The sequence below is a fragment of the Scophthalmus maximus genome, chromosome 4 (assembly GCF_022379125.1).
Source record: "Scophthalmus maximus strain ysfricsl-2021 chromosome 4, ASM2237912v1, whole genome shotgun sequence".
In the NCBI taxonomy this organism is placed as follows: domain Eukaryota; kingdom Metazoa; phylum Chordata; class Actinopteri; order Pleuronectiformes; family Scophthalmidae; genus Scophthalmus; species Scophthalmus maximus.
Genome location: NC_061518.1, coordinates 2,915,506 through 2,930,000, shown reverse-complemented (window position 1 = coordinate 2,930,000; position 14,495 = coordinate 2,915,506). Strand labels below are relative to the sequence as shown.

The 14,495-nt window shown below is 48.6% G+C and overlaps 1 protein-coding gene across 1 annotated transcript in view; it reads right to left on the bottom strand.

The window, feature by feature from the left end:
* The window catches only part of LOC118302683 (protein kinase C-binding protein NELL1-like), a 217,373-nt gene that overhangs the window by 148,502 nt on the left and 54,376 nt on the right, over positions 1-14,495 (bottom strand). Inside the window, exon 5 of the mRNA XM_047331695.1 lies at positions 2,992-3,088. Within this exon, the coding sequence (XP_047187651.1) occupies positions 2,992-3,088 (97 nt within the window). The remainder of the gene's footprint in view (positions 1-2,991; positions 3,089-14,495) is intronic.

The window sequence follows — 14,495 nt, the reverse complement described above, 5'->3', positions numbered from 1 at the left end:
AGAGTCGCCGGTATGCGGGTTTGACACAAACTCTATTAAATCTTCTTTGGTTTGCCAGCGTTTTAATTTAGCAAATCTCAGGCAGCCTCAAGCTGAAACGTAGCCGGACAGACCAACTTTTAAATAAAGGGAAATTTCGGAAATTGGCAACTAACTTTGAGAAGCGAAACCATTTGTGATCCCTTCAGGACGCGACCCGTCTTTGTTCAGGCAGAACACCTGACTGAGTATTAATTACTTCTTTTCACATCTGGGTAGAGTGCATTGGAATTTACTGACACCATTCTACGTTCAACGTCTCTAAATAAATAGTTAGCGTAGATATTTTTGCTCCATATTGGATGACTTTTCCTTATTTAGTGGGGACGCTTGGGGGGAAATAGCATGAACATGATCATATGTTTTCAATGTCCTGTTCACACGCATCTGTGTTCCCAGGGGTCAATTGGACCCCAGGCTGTTTCAGCTTCATAAAACTAGAAGAAGTATTAGCATTTTAATCCCATTTAGTTGTCGTCTTTAGGAGTTGTTGTTTCATCATCTTCAAAAAAACTTTAATTTAAAGGGCTATTAGGCAGTCAACAAAGACTCATTAACTGCCTAACCACCATAAAACATTAAAAAAAAAGGATAAACGTTGTACGTAAATTCGAGGATAACAGGAGGGTAAATTAAATTACGAGACAAACAAAACAACGAGTCGTAGTTTTACGGTTCTAAAGATTTAAGAATATTGTCTCGAATCAACACGGTGTTCTGTTACGGGGCCGGAATCAGCCGGCGGACACTTGGCCCGCATGTGCAAAAACAACCCCGTAACTCATCCGTGCGAGCGTTACGAGCCACAGTTAGGTTTTTATTGTTAAGGCTACTTCGAGCAGCTGCAGTAATTATGGCAGGAGCAAAGAGATGGAGTCGGGCGACGTTGGCATAAAGAGCAACGGGGTCCACATTGAGAGGAGGAGCCCGGTGTTTATTTCCCATGCGCAACAGGCGGTTGATGTTTGGCCCGTTTGTGATCCATGACCTCGTGGTTGACCTGGACCTATTCGTCCGTGACCACAGAGTTCCTGTCACCATGAGAAAGTATACTCTTTTACAGGAACCATGAGAATCAACAGATTTAGCTTGTCATATAGTATAAAGTGCCAGTATTTGTAATTACCTGTGCTTTGGTTTGTTTTTGGTCTGCGAGCCATATTGCTCCATAGCTACGGAACAGATTTCCACAAAACTTGGCGGAAGGATGGGACATAGGCGAAGGAAGAACACGTTTTTCAGCAGTGGGTTGTTGTTTACATTTTCACAGATTTCCCAGGGAATAATTCATGGATCTTGATGAAAAAAAGGAATTTGGCATATTCAGAAGACTGAAATCTATGTTTGTTTGTGTGCACTTTAGTGTGGATCCAAATAAAAGTATCTAGAGTAGTTTTGTTCATCTATGCTGATCTCAGTGCGATTAGGTTTGTCTTCTTATCGAGATTAGGATTTCATGATCTGCATTGTTTTGTTGGCTTAACTATGAGGCTTAATTGGATTTGGAGGGGACGGTTGGGCCTTGGCGGAGGACGGCGTTCTACTCTGTGCCATTCTAGCTTAGAACAGTGGTTGAACTGTGACCACGGCAAAGTTTGAAATGGACAGTTTTGTTTTTCTTCTTGCATCTCTCAGTGTGTGGTGCTATTAAGCGTCAGCATCTTTTATTCTCCCACCGTAGCAAGGTTTCTTTAAACAAAGCCACTAAATTTTAATAACAAAATAATAACACTTTTGGCTCATAAATGTGCTCGAGTTAAAGGAAATTGTTTGCAGAACTGTAGCACAAAATGGAATCCTTCTGATGAACCGAGCAACATGTCCTTGATTTCCAGGAGTCAAAAATGCACCTGTCAGCCAACGCGCGAACTTGATCCCGGTGCGAAACCCACCGAAGGTAGAATCTCCTCATTGCCTCCATTTGATTTGCCCCCCCCCCAACCGCCACTTATACTATTGTCAATGTTTGATCGTTCGCACACCTTCTATAAATCTAACACCCCCGACGCAGGAGGACTCGAGCCTCCGGGCGTGGGGCGCCGGCGCTTCCCAGAGAGCTAACCGACGCCCCACATTGACTTCATCTTAAACTTAATACGCTCCTGCCCTTTCCATCAACTGTCTGTCTGACTATGGCTGTATCAGGCCTATAGCTACATTGGTGGCCAAGGGGGCCCTAAGCAGCCGCTTAGTTTGCTCATGCCTTGGACCGGCCCTGGTCACTTCACACGCGACCCGGGCACTTCCGTGCCATCTGTCACCGCTGCTGACAAAACACCCTCTGGGCGCTCCTTGCACATGAAGCGCAGACGGACTCCGAGCCAACTGTGCGTGTAGAGAAGTGGACGACGGAGCGCCGTCTGCTAAGACCCGAGCTTTCTTTCAGAAGAAGAAGAAGAAGAAGAAGAAGAAGGGAGCTCCTTGATGGCTTGATGCGAGACGGGATGAGGGACGGAGGAGGAGGATTGTGGGGATTACGTGCAAAGCGCAGCGAAGACAAATAATTTGCCCCCCGCAGCAAGGTCTGCTGGTGGCTAATAAATATGTCACATAGGCAAAAAAATAAAAAGGCCCATCGATTGAACGGCAGGTGGGCAGGAGAGGTGGGAATATCAAGAGCCTGTGCATGGGCTTTGGCGACACCCCGGCCACTTCCCCCTCCCTGCTGTGAGGACACGCGGGAGCCCGACCAAATGAGCGGCGATTAGAATATCGACAGCGTGGCAACGGCCTTGGGGAATGAGTGTTACAGGGTTTTTTTTTCCTTTGGTTCTTCTGCGAGCCCTCTCTTCCCCCACACACACCCCCAACGGGAAAAAACCTGTCCCTTTTATCTCAGGCAATCCCGAATGCGAAGCACGTTCAGGTACGTGAAGGAAGTGTGTGTGTGTGTGTGTGTGTGTGTGAGTGTGTGTGTGTGTGTGTGTGTGTGCATCATCTGGGGACTCTTACCTTGAACAGGCCGTGCTTGTGACTGTGCTGGCCCAGCCACACCCCACTGCCCGGGGTGAGCTCCGTCTGAGGAGGGTCTATCAGCCGCTCGTAAATCCTGCCAAACGACAAATCAGAGGAGGACGTTGGGTTATGATGACGGCGGACAAACACGTTTCTCTTTTCTTTTCTTTTTCTTGGGGGGGGGGGGTCCCCGGCCTGGCAGGAAAACGCTGATCCAATACAACGCTGAGTGACTCCAACGGGCCTGTGTGCACGTCCGCTCCTTCCCCCCCCCCCCCCCCCCCCCCCCCCCCCCCCCCCCCCCTCCCTTCGTAGGGATGGGGTGCAGAGCAAAAAGTCTGCTCTCCTGGAGCACGACGGCCGGTCTCGCCCCACGGGCCCCCTGACGCGGTGTCGATATCTGGACGTGGGACGCGGGCTGGATTAAACCGTCCCGGCAACTGACACAGACACAAACAGGATTTGGCAGGATGAAGGCAAACATCCTCAGCACGGTTCGCCTGCACCGAGGTGCGCTTAGCAATGCCAGCGAGCTCTGATGGGCCTCTGTGAGGATGTCGGAACAATTTGTCCGGTTTTTTTTTTTCCTCCCCCTCCTCAGTGTGAGCGCCAAGATTTTTTGTCTCCTTCTCTTTGTCACACACACACACGCACACACACACACACACACACACACACACACACACACACACACACACACACACACACACACACACACACACACACACACACACACACACACACACACACACACACACACACACACCTTGACCTTTTGCATCTTACGTCTTACTGTCATTGCTGTCGCCCACCCTACATGTGTCTTGTCTCACTTGTTGTATCGTGCATTAAAAATAAATTAAATAATATTTTAAAAATAAAAAAGGTACTGTACATGATGGCTACAGTAAGCCAGAAAGGTCAGCGGCCGGGTAGGTAACTGGTCTGGATATACGACTGTACCAATCCTCAGCACATGAATCACGATCACTTTAACGCTTTTGGCTTTTACTCCGTGCTCCATTATGAATCACCTCTTATTAACATTGAGTGAAATGACTTGGTGTTAAGTTAAAAAAAAAATTGCCACTGCAGCTTCAAGCATTTCTTTGAGATTTGGCTCTCACCAACCCCAACGTACGAAACCATGCGGCGGCTCAATCAAGCCGTGTACGTGGCCCCGGCACAAAGAGCTACCAATATTCAATCAACGTTTCACATGGGAGTGGAAAGAAAGTGGGCTCCACTTACATACGCCGCATGATGAATTCATGAAGCGAGTTGAGATGATGACTGGTTATAAATGTTCCGGAGTGTGTTCTCCAAAGTCAAACTGGACCTTCATGCACCTTTAAATATTCAAATGGATGGACAATTTTTTTCATCTTTTGGTTCGAAACCATTTTTTTTCTGTGAGGACATTTTCGTTTTTTTGCGAATACCTGATGGAGTGAACTGATTCAGGGAGAAGGGGAACCGTGGATGTCTTGAGCAGAGGTATTTATTATGACAGTTCAATATATATCAAGGAGATTTCTGGTTTCGTCCACACAGACCGACAAGTTGGTCAGTGTGTGGCGCCCCAAGACAATCTGCCTGTTCCCGGTCTCTGTAGTGAATTTAGTTCGGGGTAATGTCGTCATCTCCCCGCGACTATGGCACCTCGAGAGAGACTTTAGCTGCTCGATGATCGTTGTGGCCAGAAGACTCGTCTTAACAGTTTCTCAGGGGAGGACAGACGAAAATTCCACGACACTCACAAAGGGCTGTCTGATGTTCGAGACTTGGTTTTGTTGAGGGTTCAGGTTACAGGAGCACTATGTCATCGAGTGTCCTCGCCACTACAGAAAGATCGACGTGCGCAATGTGTGTAATTTGGCCGATATCCATTCATCCATCCATCGTCGACCGCTTTATCGATTTAAGGGCCGTGGGGGGGCTGGAGCCAATCCCAGCTGACATTGGGCGAGAGGCGGGGTTCACCCTGGACAGGTCGCCAGCCTATCACAGGGCCACATACAGAGACGGACAACCATTCACTCTCACATTCACACCTACGGTCAATCTAGAGTCTCCAATGAACCTAACCCCATTCTCATGTCTCTGGACTGTGGGAGGAAGACGGAGAACCCGGAGAGAACCCACGCACACACGGGGAGAAACATGCAAACTCCACACAGAAAGGAAAGGCCCTGGTTGGTTTGGACCGGGATTCGAACCCAGAACCTTCTTGCTGTGAGGTGACAGCGCTGACCACTACACCACCATGCAGCCAATATGGCCAATATGAAGATCAAAATAAAGACGTGGATCTTTCGGACGCACCAGTTTCCTGCAGCTGTCAGAATGAATCAAATTATTCTGACAGCAGCAGGCACATCGCCGACACATCCGAGTCACAGTCGGCGTCTTTCACGTGTTGGTAAATCCCTTCGACGGAGAGAGGATAAAAGACGATGGCGCACTTTAACTAATTACAGGTCGTTTTAATTTGTACGCGTGCGTCTCCTGAACAATAATTAACGTGAATGACAAGTTCTTTTCATGGATTCTTTAACCGGCAATTTGTAAAAAAAAAACAAACAAAGACGTGACGTCAGGCTGTCACTGCAGTCATGTGATTATTTAATCCCCGACCGTGAGGAGGAGATTTACACGAGGGAAACGCCGGAGACGCCAATTAGAAACGGCGATGTGCTCACAGGCTTTTTTGCGGCGGCGGCGGCGGCAGCGGTGGGGTCTGACGCCACAGGCCGAAGCTCACGGCGGCCAATGACGGAGGATGAACACCAGTCGACGCACTGTGCACGGTGATGCTTGACGGCACTCTTCTATCTCCGCGGCGCAGGATTGGACGAGCGGCAGCGGCGCTTTGCGACCCGCAGGAACGGAGGAGAGCGTGAACAAGTGCAATTAATTTTGACGACGATATTTATAGAAAGAAAAACACACATTTTATCAGAAACCACAGGGCGGCATTCAGCCCCTCGCATAGCTTTGATTTATTTTCTCTGGGTTTTGATTCATCAGTCTCTGAGACTCCTGCCTCCTGCCTAACCCCTAACCCGACATACAGGAGAGGAATAGAGGAAGGTATGAAAGGTGAGGTTGTTTTGGGATTTCGAGTGAAAGTTGATGATTTAGAAAGTAGTAAAGACTTTGATTCTTTATAACATACCTCTCTCAAAAAGGTGGAGTCGCCAATGCAACGATGTAGATCAATTTTGAAAGTACACAACAGGAAAGGCAATATTTAATTCAGACCCGTCTTCGAAGCCGCGCTTGAACGTGTGTGATGCAATGCCCCCCGATTTCTGTTCCGTCCCGAGAGTGAAGGATGTGGGCTAGAAGAAGCTCCGCATATGGAAGCACCGTATGAGATGAACGTATCAGTGAAGAGGTGAATGCGACCGATATACCAGTTGGCTGATCATATCGATTGGCTGATAATGTCGGCCTTTCACAGATATTTAAAGAGCCAGACAGATATTATCGACAAACTGATGTGAGCCTTTAAAGGTGCATTTATGTTTTACATTTCATGTAAATTAAATGTTATTTATAAGTTATTTGTGCTTGGTTGTACTTGTATCTTCAATTTTTAGTTATTTATGACAAAGTTCACGGTTAAAATAAAATATCAAGCTTTGTCACAAAGATTTGATAATGACATTTTAGGAATCATTGACCAAATTTCATTATTTTTATTCAAAAATAAATATATTCATCGGCCAATGTATCGGTATCGGGAATCTTGAACTCCCAAATATCAATATTGGCCCCTAAAAATCCATATCGGTCGGGCTCTACTTTTCACCGCCCTACAGCTTCCACGCAAGATGGATTTTGTGTCTTTTTGTTGTCAGAGCTTTTTTAAAATGGAATTATCGAGGATGCAAAGAGGATTTCAAGAGACACAACCACGACACTGCACACCCTGCATCTAAGTTTCCCATTGCCGACCAAGTCGCAAGGGATTCATCGGGAAAAACGATGCGGCATATAATCCATCGACGATCCAACTCATCCAAATCGAACAGGGACCCGAAATCTCCAGCATCGTAACTTTAACATGCACGTTTTAAAAAAGGCGTGGGGGGGGGGGGGGGAATGCTAATCAATAAAAGCTTGTTGGATGCGGAGGCGGGTTGCAGGGGAATTACGTGTTGCAGTGGAGGCGGATGAAAGCGGATGAAAGCGGACCCCCGTCACTTCATCCATAACCCGGTAAAATGGGGCAGCGCCGCTCCTCTTTTACGCCGCTCCTCTTTTACGCCGCTCCTCTTAACCTTTACCGGCGTCTGCGGGTGTGCGCGAGTGAGAAAGGGAGAGACCCGGAGGAAGAGAAGTCGGGCAGGTGCGGAGCAACTCGTGCCACCATTTATGTGAATGGAAGCGAAGCTGAAGCAAAGAGAGAGAACCTTGGGATGAGGCAAGTGTTGCATTATGGGCCAGCCAGAGGAGAGAGTGTGTAAATCCACACGAGGTGTACGCAGAACATATAAAAGGCTTATTAAACTACATTTAATCTCAGGCAGGCAGGACTGCGGCCATATTGGCCACTGCCCGAGTTCCCACGTTTGTCTTTAAGCCTCAGATGAGAGAATAAAAAGACTAAATAGGCCACGTCCATCCGTCTTAAGGACTACAAAAAACAGCTTTTATCTTAAAAACACCGAGGCGCGATATTTAGGTCTTTGGCTCTCCCTTCAAACGAACAATCTCAATCACGGCCTTCATCATTTTCCTCAGCCGATATCTGTCGGCCACAATCAAACTGCGGACCGCTTCCAATTTCCCACGAGTTGAGCAGAAATCAGGAGTCAAAGAACCCCCCCTCGCCCCTTTTGCATCGCCCGCCTCGCCGCGGGACGGAATTTTCTCAAAGCGCTCCATTAATCCTCTGCCAAAAGCAAGCTGGGGTTGTGTCATGTCACCGAAGGTGGCCAGGAGATTACGGTGTAACTGCGGGATTGTGGGTAGGAACCTTCAAAAGGTGTGTCACTTCCAGAGCCAGCCCTGGCCCACATGGGGCCCTAAGCAGAATTTGATTTGGGCCCCCCCCAACCGCCACTAATACTATTGTCAATGCTTGATCGCTGGCACACCTATAAATCTAACACACCCGTTATCAAATTTAATATTATGTAGCTGTGTCGCTTAAATCAAACCAAATGTCAGCCTTTATGTTTCTATGTTTTTTTTTAATCTTAAAACTAGCAAACTCACAATCGAGGTCGTGATGTTTTCCTAGCTAACGTTAGCCGAAGATACCTCGACTGAATCGACAGGCTTGTTTGAATGTTTACGGAAAAACATTGAGATCAGTCGTGCGTGACCTTTACGTTGCGTTTATCTTTTTTGGGGGGGGAATCCTTTTTGGGGCATTTTCAAGCCTTTTTTATTGACAGGACAGTTCAGCGTGAAAGGGGGAGGGGGAGAGAGTGGGGGGAGACGCGCAGCAAAAGGGCCCGGGGTCGGAGTCGAACCACCGGCGGACGCGGGGCCACCGGCGCTTCCCAGAGAGCTCAACGACGCCCCACATTCACTTCATCTTTAACTACATACGCTCCTGCCCTTTCCATCAACTGTCTGTCTGACTATGGCTGTATCAGGCCTATAGTTACATTGGTGGCCAAGGGGGCCCTAAGCAGCCGCTTAGTCTGCTCATGCCTTGGACCGGCCCTGGTCACTTCACACGCGACCCGGGCACTTCCGTGCCATCTGTCACCGCGGCTGACAAAACACCCTCTGGGCGCTCCTTGCACATGAAGCGCAGACGGACTCCGAGCCAACTGTGCGTGTAGAGAAGTGGACGACGGAGCGCCGTCTGCTAAGACCCGAGCTTTCTTTCTTTCTTTCAGAAGAAGAAGAAGAAGAAGAAGAAGGGAGCTCCTTGATGGCTTGATGCGAGACGGGATGAGGGACAGAGGAGGACGAGGGAGGAGGAACCGTTGGGCTTATGTGCAAAGCGCAGCAAGGAGAAATGATTCGGGGTGACATAGGCAAAAAATAAAAAGGCCCATTGATTGCAAGTGCAGGTGGGCAGGAGAGGTGGGAGTGTCCAGAGCATGTGCATGGCTTGGCGATAACCCCGCCTCCTCCCCTCCCTGCTGTGAGGACACGCAGGAGTCCGACGAAGTGAGCAGAGATTAGAAATCGACAGCGTCCTAATGGGCCTGGGAATAAGAGTTTCAGGGGGCTTTCCGTATCTATTTCTTTCCTCTTCCACCCGGCTCTCTTCGCCCTCACACGCACCCACCTGAAAATCTGCCCCTTTTATTTCAGGCAATCTTGAATGTGAAGCGCGTTCAGGTACGTGATGGAAGTGGGTGAGTGCGTGTGTGTGTGTGTGTGTGTGTGTGTGTGTGTGTGTGTGTGTGTGTGTGTGCGTGTTTGTGTGTGATCAGGTGTTTGGCGACTTATCAAATTTGATTCCACTTCAGAATCTGCTCATGATGAAACTTTCAATTGATTCCCAATTTGAATCATCTGAAAGTATTATTGTACACTCAAGAGGCAAAATGCTATATTTGAGGAATTAAAAGTCAAACAGACAAAACTATTCGGATCTAAACTCAAGCCTAAAAACACATTTGCTCTGTGACCTGAAGGTTTTGTACTCAGAACTGTGCTTAACTGCTTTGTACATAAAAGATGAAATGGAATTCATGCTAAAAATAGTATTCTTTTAAGAACTGTATTTACTATTAGACTTATTTTAATCTCTTGGTTTGATTATGATCCCTTTTTTAATTTACATTTCGGCAGGTTTCTACAACTGTTGTTATGACATTCCTTAAATGCCAATATCTATTTTTAATGTCCTCCATGTATAAATTAATTGACTAAACTTCACATATATCTGATTTACAGTTTTTTTCAAAATCACTATCATCCTCGTCTGGCATCTGCCTGTACATGTTACATTAACAATCAACTATTTTATTTGTTTGTCCCAACAATTTCTCGAGTCAAAGCAAACGGACATTGTTATGGAACACGTCAGGGGGTCGAGCACTTTACTTTGTCTTTCCTTTTTTACGACGACCGAAACAGTTTTTTTCTTTCCGACTTTAACCACACAAGTTTTTGGAGCATGAACTCAAAACTTCCTGCAGGGGATGTTTGTCCTGTGTTGCGTCCATCCACTAACATCCTCGCCGGCCAATGGCCTTCAACCTAAGCGCCAGCACAAGAACAAGAGCATTTAGTGAGGTGGACGAAAAATTGGCAACAAAACAAGAATGACATTTCCTCCAAAACGAGAACATTTATGAGTCGGTGAATGGCGGTATCGCACGATCCTTCAACTTCGCCTACACGTCCATCATGACACCACTTCCAGAGTGTAGTGGCGTAGTACAAAACGACCACGGGATACACATGTGGACGGGAATAATTAAAAGGCTATTGTGCGAACTAAAAAACGAAAAAACACAAATTACCGCGAGGCAACCTTTCCTTTGTGCGAAAACAAACCGTGCCCCGCTGATTCTAATGTGCTGGTGATAATTGGGATGATGCTCGGTTACAGGCCATTGGCCTCGGATTTGGATATGAATTCCAGCTCATTTACATGTGAATCCCCTCCGCGGCTGAACGGAGGAAAAGCTGCTGGCCGGCACTTTCCTTTACACAAACACACTGTGTATATACGGACAGAAAAAAAAAAATGTATTGCTTAATCGTATTAGGCAATACTTATGCCGGCCTTATACCTTTCAAGCGATTTCACTGTCGTAGACAGATTTCCATTGTCGATATAAAATCGTGAAAGTTTTGCCGGAGTTGACGCTCCCGTCATCTCCATCGTTTGCCGTAAGGTGGTGATGTGAGCTGTTTTTAGGTCGGCCTTTTCCTCGCCTTGACGTTCCGGTAAAAACGACCACGTTTGATGTTATCGTGAGTTTTTAGTCGTCGCTAACGCATATGGTGACGCGAACATTGTCTTCGACCAATAGGGGAGCTCTTTCCAGAACCGAAACAGGAAGCGGAAAAAGGCGCGTGGGGGTCAGGGGAACACCGGCGGCGGCGGCGGCGCACGGAGACTCCGGCGAAGCCTCGAACGCCGTGGTTTTTCGAAACTACCTGGTTGCGTGAACGGGGACGGAGCAACCGGGTGGTTTTTGATGAACGCGGCGTTCGAGGCTTCACCGGCGTCTCCGTGCGACGCTGCCGCATGGGTTCCCGTCGTCGCCACATTCCGCGGCGTCTTCTCGTTTCCTTGTGGGCTTATGTTTTCTGTGCAGACCATTGCACGCGCTAAAGGACACCTGGTGGCTAAAAGCTACTGGTTCTTCTCCAATGTTCAACAATTTCTCCTCCTGCAAACTTCCGCCAGGAGCAAGGTGGGAAATGATCTCAAAAAGGAATCTCGTCTTTCAAATAGTGACCCCTGCAAGGTCCCCAGTCTTCTGTCCTATACTTGCGACTAATGACACGTTGTCTTTAGATGTGAGAGGGCGTCAGGCTGAAGTCTTTTAAAAGTCTTTCCAGTGTCCCTCTCAAAGTGGTCTCGGGTACGGGAGGCATTACTTGTAACTTTAACTAGTTTTCAATCGGGAGGATTTGTCCAAATGTCAATTTTTTAGGAAGTGCGATGATCTCCCGACATTGAGTATTGGGTCTTTTTTTTTTTCTTGAAGCGCTCATTAACCACAATTTGCCACGATCACGGTTTCATTTCCCTCCGAGCAAGTCGATGCTTCATGTTCTTTGAAGGCGAGCTCATTTTCCTAACGTCCTTCGCCTGACGAAGATCTAAGAGGCAAAATATTGTCGGCAAAGTGAGAGAGTGCGTCAGTTAATTAATTTGTGATCCTTTTGTAAAAACTAGCACATAGCTAGATTAATCATTATTATCCGCAGCGTTCCTTCTCGGCGGTGAGGAGACGATGAATTGTGCTGTGGAAATGGAACAGCTTTGTGTGCTACAGTGTTCTTTTTCTCTCGACCTAAGTGGAGGCACTACTGGATTCTCAGGCAGCTGTCATCGCCGCGCCGCGGCGTCGACTTCTAAAAGGGCATCTGTCAGTCTCTGTCGCACTTCGCCAAAGTGCCGCGGATGAATCGAGCCGTTTCCAGCTCCACTCGCACAAAACTGGAGCCCTGCGCCACCCACGGCGGTTTTAAAGGCGTCGGCGGATGAGCTGCGAGAGGCCAAGCCTGCGATTTGAGTCGCTGCGCTGTCTCCATCTCCGGTCGGAGACCGGGGGAATCTTAGCGTCCCCGATGGATGAAATTCTGGCAAGATACCATCTTTTAACAAATGTTTCTTGTAAACATGGAAAAAAACATGATGCAAAAAGATCCCAAAAGTAGAAAAAGAGTTAATTCTAACCCGAAGAGAAGTGACGCATTGCATACCAGTGAAAAAGACAAGGGGCCTGAAAGTGGAGCATATCCTTAATGCGAAGGCAGATGTATCGTGTTTAATGGATAAAATGACCCACATTCCTTTACCGCGATAAGACCCGGTTCTACCTACAGTATGTAGATGAAGATAAGAGTCTAATCTGGATGTGGTCGCCCGACACACGCCCAGAGGAACTGCACGTCTGCTTCCTCCGCCGTCTCGGATGCCTGTAATTACTTCACCTCGACGACGACCCCACCTGTTGATGGAAGCGCCTGTCCTTTTTCCAGGTAGGACACAGATATTATAGCCGCAGATACAGTCTCAGGAGGTGGGGGGGGAAACAACAAGAGACGGAGAGGCTGGTAGTGCGAGTGGGTCCCCTGGGTCTCCTTGGCACAGGGAGCTCCTCCTCCTCCTCCTCCTCCTCCTCCTCCTCCTCCTCCTCCTCCTCCTCCTCCTCCTCACCGCCACCACTACTGCCGCCAGGTGCCCGAGCTGGGGGAGCCTCGCCGGCAGAGGGGGGCGGGTTGGGCCCCCCCGCTGAGCTCGATGCAGGGAGGCTACGGTAATGACACACTCCATCGCGCACCTGACACAAGTCAACAGTGGAACCCCCCTCACCCACCTCCCGAGACACGAGAGGGGTTTACCAGGGAGGACGACTAACAGCTTCATATCTGCTCCTTAGAAACGCAAAGCAAAGTACTCGAGCGGCTCGGGCTGAGCTTAATGATGACGGAAAAGGCCGACGCAGTGTTTGTCTCGCGGATCGCGACCCGCGCGTTCAGACGTATTAAGTGACACAACAAGATCGCTCAACATGTCCGCCGGTGCTAATGAAGAGCAATTATATGAGGAGACGAAAGAAGATTGGAAAAAAAAAACCCAGCTGGCAGCTTGGTCTCCTGGAGACCTAACACAAACATACCGCAGAGCCACGTCGACGGTTTGAATCCGGATGTGGATCTTCGTTGCACGGCAACCCTGTCTCATTCATAAGTGTCTTGCCCAGGGACACATCGGCATGCGACCTGGGGGAAGCTGGGATATAAAACCGCCAACCTTCGGGCTGGAGGGCGACCGACTCTACCGCCTGAGCCCCGGCAGCCCCAATGTTTGGTGCCAAAGTAATGAAGTGGTGAGTCTTCAACTACCTAACCGACGAAAAATACTTTGACAATATGTCTCCCGCTAACTGTCGCACTATCAAAGGCAAAGAGGTCACAGAAACAATCAGATAAAAGAAGAAATTATTATGAAGTAGGACGAGGCGTACCGGATCTACTCACATCGCGATCAACGGCGCGTGTCCGCGCCTTGAACACATTTCAGGTGATGGGTGCGACTTGATGGAAAACAAATGGGAGCCGACGCGTGTAATAAATAAGCAGAGTGACTTTTAAAATCCCAGTCAGATGGTGGAGGTTTGTCTGTGCAGCCTTAGAAGCACATTATAGAAAATCATTTGCTTGGGGGGGGGGGGGGGGGGGGGGGGGACGGACTTCACCGCCGCCACCATTCACTGACATTTGAAATGTTCCTTCATTAGGGCCGCCCTGGGCAGGAGGAGTAATTACTGTGAGAGGCCCGTGCGAGCCGGCGCGCTGGAAACTGCGGCCGCCCATTGATCGAAGCGCGGGTGTTGGAGTCGCCCCATCGATTTGAGACCCAAGGGGCCCGCGTGTAATTTCCTCTGTGCTTTTAGGCGACGCTCGGTGTCACTAGGCCGCCCAAGTCAAACAAAAGAGCTCTCCGGTCGCGGACACACCGGCTGCATGTCGAGGCCTGAAAGGTGCTCGCAGAGAGCGAGAGGAGGGCGAAGGTTTCAAGGTTACGCGCGCGATGTTAACCCCATTTCAACTCATTATCATTGTTTTCTGCAGACCCCGCCCCTCCTCTAAGCCGGGGGCCGTCGACGATCAGGTAACGGAGTGACGGATGCTCGCTGCTCCGCTGCCCCTCGGGGGGGGAATTAAAACGTTACACCTGAGCTTCAGTGTCTTCACGCTCGGCTCGGCTTGATTATGACTGATATCCACCCGCGCGTATATCGCTGCTGATAATCCCGCGACATGTGTATTAAAACAAGAGCTGCGTTAGCAGAGAACTGTGCTCTCCGCAGGAAAAGGGAAAGAAAAGC